Consider the following 11,206-nt stretch of genomic DNA (forward strand, 5'->3'; position numbering starts at 1 on the left):
CCACTGACATGCAGGTCTGTTTGAGTGAGCACTGCAGTACCACGTGGTCCACAGTTGGTTGAGTCCATAGAATCATGGACACAGAGGGCCAGCTATGAAGTTACATGTGGATTTTTGACTACGTGGGGAGTCGGTGCTCCTAACCCCAACGTTATTTGAGGGTCAACTGGTTATTTCCTAGGTATAGAGAAAGTAATGCTCAGGTCTATTTCAGAATGGTTAATTTTCTACTGTCTCTGCTGGAAGCAGATCTCTGACCTTCACTGTGAGAAGCTGATGGGACTGCTGGAGATAAAACTCATCAATGTGAGTGTGTTTATTTCTCAAACTAGTCAGCACTGAGCCTCCAGCATTTCAACAGTTGTAGTTTAGTGTTCCTACCTGTATTGGCTCCAGAGGATTCTGCTCTTAGTTAACTGTGATTGTGGACTGCTGAGGGTAGGGTGAATAGTGAGTCTGTGCCTTAATAAACAGATGATGAGACAAGTAAATCAACATGTAAGGGAGGGCCCATGTTTATAATTAGAATGCCAGGTTCTGACTGGTAAATATGGGAGGGCTGCTGTAGTTGAAAAACCATTATATTGCAGCCAAATTCAGGCAAGAATCATCAACAGATACCAAGGGGATTGAGAGGAGTGGGAGGAGGTGATTTAGATAAAATAAAGAACAGTGAAGAACTACAAAAACAATTGAAAAACAAGTAATAAAATGGCGATAAGTACATACTTATCAATAATTACTTTAAATGTCAATGGACTGACTACGCCAATCGAAAGACATAGGGCAGCTGTTTGGATTAAAAAAGACAAGAACTTTTTGTATGTGGCCAACAAGAGACTCACTTGAGAGCTAAAGACACATAGAGACTGAAAGTAAGGGATGGAAAAGGTGTTTCATGCAAATGAAAAACGAGCGAAAGACCTCAGTAGCCATTTCTCCAAAGAAGACATACAGGTGGCAGCAGGCACATGAACAGACGCTCAGCGTCACTAGTTATCAGAGAAATGCAGATCCAGACAATGCAGTATCACTTCACACCTGCTAAGAGTGACTGTCATCAAAAAGTCTACAAATAACAAATGCTGGCCAGGACGCAGAGAAAAGGGAACCCTTGTGCACTGTAGGTAGGAATGTAAATCAGTGCAGGCATTTGGGAAACAGTGTGGAGGTCCCTCAAAAAGCTAAAAATAGGACTAGCACTAGCATATGCCCCAGCGATTCCACGCCGGGTATGTATATGGAAAAAATGAAAGCGTGAACTGGAGAAGATACATGCGCCCCAGTGTTCATAGCAGGGCTGGTTACAGTAGCCAAGATATGGAAGCAGCCCAAGTGTCCACCAACAGATGCGTGTGTGTGTATTGGAATACTGCTGTATATACTCAGACCTCAGTAGACATTTTGGAATGTCTGCTCAGCCATAAAAATGAATGAATATTGCTCAGCCATAAAAAAAAAAAGAATGAAATTCTGCCATCTGCTGCACCATGAATGGACCTAGAGAGTATTATGCTTAGTCAGACAAAGACACATACTATATGATATCATTTATATGTGAAATCTAAAAAATAAAGCAAATTATATAGCAAAACAGAAGCAGACTCACAGATATAGAAAACAAACTAGTGGGAACCAGTGGGGAGAAATAAAGGCGGGGGAGGCAAGACAGGGGTAGGGGATTAAGAAATACAAACTACTATGTATAAAATAAGCAAGAATACAGCACAGAAAATTACAGCCATTATTTTCTAATAACTTAATGGAGTGTAATATGTAAAAATACAGAATCACTATGCTGTACACCTGAAACTAATATAATATTATGTCAACTATATATATATGGCGGTAAAAAAAAAAAAAGAGGAAATGCTGACAAAAATGGGAGTAAGTCATAAGGACACAGGAGCCAGCTGGAGGGTCTCCCACTAACCATATCTGGTACAATTTGAACATCCTTGGCTCCCATGCTTGTGACTTGCCTGCCCCTTTTTATTTTAAATATTTTCTTTCTTTCTCATGTAACTAGATGATTCAGGCTGATCTTGTACTCCAGCACTGATACCAGCCTTTTCGCTGAAGATACCTCCAAGAAAAATATTTCTAAAAATGTAAAAAAGAAAAAATGTAAATAATTAAAAAAATCAGAAACTGCGGTTCCCCTCAGATCTATATCTTATTGAAAATAACTTACACTTGAATTGCTTTTCAAATGCATACTGTACCGTGGTTTACATGTTTGTACACCAGCTTCCCTCCCCAGTGGACCCTAAAATGATTTTGGATAGAGAGCTGAGGGTTAAGAAGGATCTTAGGTTAACTCAGGTATAAAAGTGAACCTGTAAACTGATGTGTGACAAACTCAGGTGAGGTATTTACCTGGGTTCTGGTACATGGATACTCCTTTTTCCTGTATTACTCTTCCTTTTCTTTTTAAAAAAAAAACAGAAAGAAACAGTGCTGGTCATATTACAAAAGAAAAAAAGACAAAAACATAATGTATTTTAAACCTACTGTCTGGTTATTATTATTCCAGAAAGAGATGAATGTCATCACCTGAGACAGAAATAAAGGCCGATATCAAATGCCCCTCAGGGAGTGGGGAGCACCCAGACAGGCAGCCATGGGGGCGCAGATTTGGTTCCCTGAGGAAAAGATGTGGTGGCTGCCTCACGTTTCCTCTGTGTCTTCTTTTCTCAGAAAACCTGAGCAGCGAGCAGGCTACTGAGATGGAAAACATGAAATCTTTGGTTTACAGACTGTTCACCGCCTTGCATTTAGAAGAGTTTCAGAAGAAGAGAGAGCACCATCTGCTGGAGAAAATCGACCACCTGAAGGGACAGCTGCAGCCCCTCGAACAGGTTTGGAAGCATCTCAGTTGAGTCTGTTTGTAAATAATCATCGTTTGGTCACAAAGTCGTGTCTGACTCTTCAGCAACCCAATAGACTGTAGGCCGCCAGGCACCTCTGCCCATGAGATTTTAATACTCAGTATTGGTATAACTGCTCCATCTGAGCGTTTTTCTGAATGCTTCACATAGGTTTATTTTCTCCTTTAATCCTCGCAGCGAACCTGTGAATTCGGTATTATCAGCCTCATTCTTTGCATGAGGAAACTCAGACAGCAAAGGTACATAGCTACTATTTGGAAGAGAACTTGAGCTCTGGCAGTCTGACTCTGCTGCCATCTTAGACTCTCTGCTGTGCGTTCTGTCTGTGGATGGGCCAGTGTCTCAGTGAGTGTGTATAAGATCAACTGCGATACACTAGCTGGAGCACTACCATTTTTTTTTTTAAGACAATGGGCCCTCCACTCCCACTCTGCTCAACTGAATTGCAATTGGAAAGTTAGCAGTGGCTTCCTAACATCTGAAGTTAATCAGTGGTGGAAGGAAAACAAAACCACAAACTTTTCTAGGGAGGAGGGGCAGGAGTCTGTTTTAAGGGAAAAATGCATTTTTTTAAACCTCGTGTTCCTATTTGTGATTTTTAAAAATGGGTAGGTATATGTGTATCTTTGTGTATGAATAAAGAGTTTCTAGAGATAGAAAAAATATTGTTTTATTGAAGTATAGGTGATTTACAGTATTATATTCTCTTGTACAGCAAAGTGATTCACACATTCTTTTTTACATTCTTTTCTATTATAGTTTGTCATAGGATATAGAGCTATGAAGGGACAGGCTACCCACTCCAGTATTCTTGGGCTTTCCTTGTGGCTCAGCTGGTAAAGAATCCACCTGCAATGCAGGAGACCTGGGTTCAGTCCCTGGGTTGGGAAGATCCCCTGGAGGGTAGGGTACGGCAACCTACTCCAGTATTCTTGCCTGGAGAATCCCCATGGACAGAGGAGCCTGGCAGGCCACAGTCCATGGGGTCACAGAGTCGGACACGACTGAGCAGCTAAGCACACCCACATTTTCATTTTTTCTTTACTTAAAGTTGATAATACATTGCACTTGTGTTAAGATTAAAAAATCTAAAAAAATGGCTAATAGAAAGCTTTCCTTCTACTGTCCTCTCAGCACCATATCCCTGAACTGTGAATCATTTCAGACTTTATCTGTGTACAAATACATGATTTTGTTCCCTTTTCCAGTAAAGAGTATATGCTGTTGTACACTACTCTCACCTTTTTTCACTGATGGTATATCCAGGAAAGATCTCCACATTGTACCTAGATAGTTTTTGTTTTTTTACGCTTAAGAATGAACCTATAACGAATCATGTGTGTGCAAGTATTACCTGTAGGATACACAGAAGTGAAATTGCTGGGTCAAAGAAAGTAGACATAATTTTAGCTAGGTTTAGAAGGTGACTTCTGGGCTTTTCATTGTATACCCTTCTGTTTATTTTTTCCATGACCAGGTATTACCATTATAATTTAAAAAATGGTTGACTAATGAATTGATTTGGAAATAAGTGATCACTCATGAACGTACATGTTTTATAAATTCTGGTTTTTCACAAATCTTACCTCTTTAATGCAGATGTGTATTACTTTCATTCCTTTGCTTTTTTTTTTTTAAATTGGTGCACTGTAAACAACTAACACTGAAACCATACTCACAGAAAACTAGTCAATCTAATCACACTAGGACCACAGCCTTGTCTAACTCAATGAGACTAAGCCATGCCCGTGGGGCAACCCAAGATGGGCGGGTCATGGTGGAGAGGTCTGACAGAATGTGGTCCACCGGAGAAGGGAATGGCAAACCACTTCAGTATTCTTGCCTTGAGAACCCCATGAACAGTATGAAAAGGCAAAATGATAGGACACTGAAAGAGGAACTCCCCAGGTCAGTAAGTGCCCAATATGCTACTGGAGATCAGTGGAGAAATAACTCCAGAAAGAATGAAGGGATGGAGCCAAAGCAAAAAGAATACCCAGCTGTGGACGTGACTGGTGAGAGAAGCAAGGTCCGATGCTGTAAAGAGCATTATTGCATAGGAACCTGGAATGTCAGGTCCATGAATCAAGTCAAATTGGAAGTGGTCAAAAAAGAGATGTCAAGAGTGATTGTCAATATTCTACAAATCAGCGAACTAAAACGGACTGGAATGGGTGAATTTAACTCAGATGACCATTATATCTACTACTGTGGGCAAGAATCCCTCAGAAGAAATGGAGTAGCCATCATGGTCAACAAGAGAGTCCGAAATGCAGTACTTGGATGCAATCTCAAAAACGACAGAATGATCTGTGTTTGTTTCTCAGGCAAACCATTCAATATCACAGTAATCCAAGTCTATGCCCCAACCAGTAACACTGAAGAAGCTAAAGTTGAACGGTTCTATGAAGACCTACAAGACCTTTTAGAACTAACAGCCAAAAAAGATCTCCTTTTCACTATAGGGGACTGGAATGCAAAAGTAGGAAGTCAAGAAACACCTGGAGTAACAGGCAAGTTTGGCCTTGGAGTACGGAATGAAGCAGGGCAAAGACTAATAGAGTTTTGCCAAGAAAATGCACTGGTCATAACAAACACCCTCTTCCAACAACACAAGAGAAGACTCTATACATGGACGTCACCAGATGGTCAACACCAAAATCAGATTGATGATATTCTTTGCAGCCAAAGATGGAGAAGCTCTATACAGTCAACAAAAACGAGACCAGGAGCTGACTGTGGCTCAGACCATGAACTCCTTATTGCCAAATTCAGACTTAAATTGAAGAAAGTAGGGAAAACCACTAGACCATTCAGGTATGACCTAAATCAAATCCCTTATGATTATACAGTGGAAGTGAGAAACAGATTTAAGGGCCTAGATCTGATAGATAGAGTGCCTGATGAGCTATGGAATGAGGTTTGTGACATTGTACAGGAGACAGGGATCAAGACCATCCCCATGGAAAAGAAATGCAAAAAATCAAAATGGCTGTCTGGGGAGGCCTTCCAAATAGCTGTGAAAAGAAGAGAAGCGAAAAGCAAAGGAGAAAAGGAAAGATACAAGCATCTGTATGCAGAGTTCCAAAGAATAGCAAGAAGAGATAAGAAAGCCTTCTTCAGCGATCAATGCAAAGAAATAGAGGAAAACATCAGAATGGGAAAGACTAGAGATCTCTTCAAGAAAATCAGAGATACCAAGGGAACATTTCATGCAAAAATGGGCTCGATAAAGGACAGAAATGGTATGGACCTAACAGAAGCAGAAGATATTAAGAAGAGGTGGCAATAATACACAGAAGAACTGTACAAAAAAGATCTTCATGACCCAGATAATCATGATGGTGTGATCACTGACCTAGAGCCAGACATCCTGGAATGTGAAGTCAAGTGGGCCTTAGAAAGCATCACTAGGAACAAAGCTAGTGGAGGTGATGGAATTCCAGTTGAGCTATTTCAAATCCTGAAAGATGATGCTGTGAAAGTGCTGCACTCAATATGCCAGCAAATTTAGAAAACTCAGCAGTGGCCACAGGACTGGAAAAGGTCAGTTTTCATTCCAATTCCAAAGAAAGGCAATGCCAAAGAGTGTTCAAACTACCGCACAATTGCACTCATCTGACACGCTAGTAAAGTAATGCTCAAAATTCTCCAAGCCAGGCTTCAGCAGTATGTGAACCGTGAACTTCCTGATGTTCAAGCTGGTTTTAGAAAAGGCAGAGGAACCAGAGATCAAATTGCCAACATCCAGCGGATCATGGAAAAAGCAAGAGAGTTCCAGAAAAACATCTATTTCTGTTTTATTGACAATGCCAAAGCCTTTGACTGTGTGGATCACAATAAACTGTGGAAAATTCTGAAAGAGATGGGAATACCAGACCACCTGACCTGCCTCTTGAGAAATCTGTATGCAGGTCAGGAAGCAACAGTTAGAACTGGACATGGAACAACAGACTGGTTCCAGATAGGAAAAGGAGTACATCAAGGCTGTATCTTGTCACCCTGCTTATTTAACTTATGTGCAGAGTACATCATGAGAAACGCTGGACTGGAAGAAACACAAGCTGGAATCGAGATTGCTGGGAGAAATATCAATAACCTCAGATATGCAGATGACACCACGGCAGAAAGTGAAGAGGAGCTAAAAAGCCTCTTGATGAAAGTGAAAGTGGAGAGTGAAAAAGTTGGCTTAAAGCTCAACATTCAGAAAACGAAGATCATGGCATTCGGTCCCATCACTTCATGGGAAATAGATGGAGAAACAGTGGAAACAGTGTCAGACTTTATTTTTTTGGGCTCCAAAATCACTGCAGATGGTGACTGCAGCCATGAAATTAAAAGATGCTTACTCCTTGGAAGGAAAGTTATGACCAACCTAGATAGCCTATTCAAAAGCAGAGACATTACTTTGCCAACAAAGGTCCATCTAGTCAAGGCTATGGTTTTTCCAGTGGTCATGTATGGATGTGGACTGTGAAGAAGGCTGAGCGCTGAAGAATTGATGCTTTTGAACTGTGGTATTGGAGAAGACTCTTGAGAGTCCCTGGGACTGCAAGGATATCCAACCAGTCCATTCTGAAGGAGATCAGTCCTCGTGTTCTTTGGAAGGAATGATGCTAAAGCTGAAACTCCAGTACTTTGGCCACCTCATGCGAAGAGTTGACTCATTGGAAAAGACTCTGTTGCTGGGGGGATTGGGGGCAGGAGGAGAAGGGGACGACAGAGGATGAGATGGCTGGATGGCATCACTGACTCGATGGACGTGAGTCTGAGTGAACTCTGGGAGTTGGTGATGGACAGGAAGGCCTGGCGTGCTGCGATTCATGGGGCCACAGAGTCGGACACGACTGAGCAACGGAACTGAAACAACTAACAGTCATTTGTTTTTCCCTCAGATGAAAGCTAGAATCGAAGCTCGCTCAGAAGCCAAAATCAGTGGACTCCTGTGGGCTGGATTAGCGATGCTGTCTGTTCAGGGCGGAGCAATGGCCTGGCTCACCTGGTGGGTGTACTCCTGGGATATCATGGAACCAGTTACATACTTCATCACATTTGCAAATTCCATGGTCTTTTTTGCGTACTTTATAGTCACTCGACAGGTAAGTAGAGTGTTTAGAAAATGGTTAAGTTATAACGTCTTTTGTAAATAATTCCTCACTCAAGTAATGAGCAAAAAAATCCTTCTTACTTATTGAATTACTGCTACCTGGGTTCTTTTCAGCTGTTAAATTTTGTTTTTCCAGATGGAGATTTATATTAGCATAGAGAAAGTGTGTATAACCTCTAATAGTGAAAATATAGTGCAAGTTAAACTCCTCCTTTGAGATACACACATCAAATTTGTGTACTCTGCGTCCTGTTTATAAATGAATTTATATTTCAAACCACCCAGAAACTTTAGCTTTGTCTTGTGATTGTTTTGCCAAAAGTATCCATTTTCCATTTCCTCTCTTCTATCCCTGCATGTGTGATTTCTCTTCTCTGCTTGCTTGCTTTTGAAAGGAACAGCTGATCTCGAGTGAGACTAAATGTTTCACTTGCGTTGCCTTATGCTGGCTCTGATGGCTACAAATATGATGGCAAATATTGTACTGATGTGCCTTCCTCTGCTTTGTTGTTGCTAAGACAAGTGTCTTTCTTGCTGAGGTATTATGTTCATTTAAAGCATGTTCTGTTTTGCTTTGCCTTTTTTTAGGATTATACTTACTCAGCTGTAAAGAGTAGGCAGTTTCTTCACTTCTTCCATAAGAGATCAAAGCAACAGCATTTTGATGTGGAACAGTACAACAAGCTAAAAGATGACCTTGCTAAGGTACCTCATTGCAAATATGACATCTTACAGCCAGTCTTATTTGGGAGCCAGAATTTAGGGTCAGGGAAGCATCCTCAGTGGCTCACTCACACAGGTTAAATCTTGGTCCTATATAGGCTTCTCTGAATTTTGGTTTGTTCAGTGAAACAGCTGACATGTCCTGATACTAATTTCCTACAGTTTTTTGGTCATCTGTATTCTACATGGGGATAGCTTTAAATGTAAATAGGAAAAGTCTTAAATGACTCTGAGATAATAACAGTTTTCAATAGAAATCTATTTCTAAGTGAAGATGTGTTTTTAAAGAAAGAAGTCCAATATCAAGCTCAGTTGCAAATTTTGAACCCATTAAGAACATAAGACTTTTAGGAAGGTGAGCACTCTGATAACACAATTTTAAACTCTAAATACTTTCCAGGTTTCTTCTTCTTAAAAACAGAAGCCATATGGCATTCCTCCTTTCATCTTTTCCTTCTTTCAGATGAGAAAACAGAGGTGTATACCCTGTTGCAAAGTGGGGAAACCAGGGTATGAAGCCAAAAGTTTGGCTCTGGAGCGGTACTCTGGAGCACTTCCATATAATCTGATTCCTAGGCAGCTGTTATCTCTGGCCTCTCAGCAGACCCATTAGTTTTTTAATTTTTCTTAGCAATTTTATAACAAAGTTTTAGAAAAAAATGTCTTCTACTGTTCAATACATAATCATTTAATAGCCAGTGATCAATCATATCTTTTGTTACCTGTATCTTCTAAACTACCCATCCCTCAAATTTTTAAAAAAGGAAAGATATAACAGGAATTTATAGTCCAAAAATTGGAGATAAAGAGGCTTTAAAAATACATTTACATTCCATATAATCATTCCTTAGGAAAAATGTAATGATGCTTTTTGGGATACTTACATTTAAATGATCCAATCCAAGAAGGCTGAAGAATGTTCTCCTAACTAGTTTCCAGCACTGGGCATTGAAGATTTAGATCTTTAAGGTAATAAAGTTGAGAAAAAGGGGAAGCTAATAGGTCAGATTAATGGAGTTTTTGTTGTTGTTGTTTTGTTGCTGCTATTGTTTTTCATGAGCTAGAAAAACCACTATAGAGGGGAAAATGAACATAATAAGAACTATAAGGAAGTACTATAAACTCATAGTTTATTTACTATATATAATATAGTATAGTGTATATATATATAGTATATAAAGCATATACTATAAACTCATACTATAAAACTCTTTTACAAAAGCATCCACATAAATTGAAATATGGTGGGCAGTTGCCACTTGTCGTTTCGGTCTGTGTGTTGGCCTCAGGAGATGTTAGAGTTATGAACTTCCTTGCAGCAGTGGTCCTCTCTGATCAGTGCCCCTCCTCTTCCCTTGGACAGGCCACTGAAGCCCTGAGACATGTGCGCCGCTCTCTCTATTTGCGGATGCAAGTAGAGGAACTCGATGAAAGGAAGTAATCTTACATTTTTATTAATCTTACATTTTTAATGTCAGTGAATTTTTCCATGATGTGTTTATTTTGCAACTGGAACTTTTTGAATCCCACAGTTCATTTGCATTTGACTGTTTCAATCTCTTGTTAATTAAAAAACAATGCTTGCAAAACACAGGTATTCTATGATGCTCTCATTTGAGATTTTCGGTTTGTGGATTTTCACGGCTTGTTGAGGTTTACTGCTGGAAGGATCTGGGCTGCACCCATCAAAATCAACGCTGCTGCTGTTACAGGTCATCATTTAAGCAGCTCTGTCAGCCTGTCCCGTGTTCCTTCCCGTGCGGACGTGAAACGGTCAGTGTGCCTGGGTTCCCTTTCTTAGGCTTCATTTAAAATCATCTGGTCATTAATTTCTTTTTAATTCACAGTAGTTGGAAAATTTTTATCATTTGATAGTTAAAATTATTATAAAATATCATTTGAAATGTTTCATCTTAATATTTACTCAAGTTACTCTTTATCATTTGTTGTCAAGTATTGTTCTAGACACTTTACATATAATTATTTGTAATCCTATAATCCTATGAGGTTGCTGTTTTTAGTCCCAATAAGGAAACTAAGCTTTAGCATGGTTAATTTGCCCAGGTGTACATAGCCAGAAAAGATTTAAGCACCTACTCAGAGTAGATGATAAATCTTTATAAATGTACAACTCATGGTGTTCAATCCATTACCTAGGATGTCACCTTTTCAGTGATTGACTACGGGACAGAAAGGGTAATGATGATACCCTGATACTGAGATTTGCTTTAAGAAAAAGAACACTGTTTTAAGGGTATACCTTTCAGTCAAATCAGATTCAAACTTCAAACACCTTAATTAGAGCAACACCCAGTGATCAGGGTGCTAGTCTGTATCAGTATCTCTGAAACCTGCAGAGTCTGGATTAGCAGTATGTTAAGTGTTTTATTAACAAGCTAAGAATATGCACTTATGACAAGCACTTAGGACATGTTCTGCCTTTGAGGAACCCTGTTCCCAGGAAGGGCCAAGACCATCAATACAA

General features: G+C 39.8%; 1 protein-coding gene across 5 annotated transcripts in view; it reads left to right on the plus strand.

Annotated features, from left to right (window-relative positions):
* The window catches only part of MCUB (mitochondrial calcium uniporter dominant negative subunit beta), a 95,260-nt gene extending 84,950 nt beyond the window's left edge, over positions 1-10,310 (plus strand). For all 5 annotated transcript variants that reach the window (XM_086407026.1, XM_086407024.1, XM_086407025.1 and 2 more), the window contains 4 exons: positions 2,701-2,861; positions 7,787-7,990; positions 8,587-8,703; positions 10,085-10,310. In XM_086407026.1, the coding sequence (XP_086263152.1) occupies positions 2,701-2,861; positions 7,787-7,990; positions 8,587-8,703; positions 10,085-10,162 (560 nt within the window). In that variant the 3' untranslated portion in view covers positions 10,163-10,310. The remainder of the gene's footprint in view (positions 1-2,700; positions 2,862-7,786; positions 7,991-8,586; positions 8,704-10,084) is intronic.
* The last annotated feature ends 896 nt before the right edge of the window (positions 10,311-11,206 follow it).

This window comes from Bos grunniens, chromosome 6 (assembly GCF_055505025.1).
Source record: "Bos grunniens cultivar Pamir isolate PY7600 chromosome 6, Bosgru_T2T1.0, whole genome shotgun sequence".
NCBI classification, from domain to species: domain Eukaryota; kingdom Metazoa; phylum Chordata; class Mammalia; order Artiodactyla; family Bovidae; genus Bos; species Bos grunniens.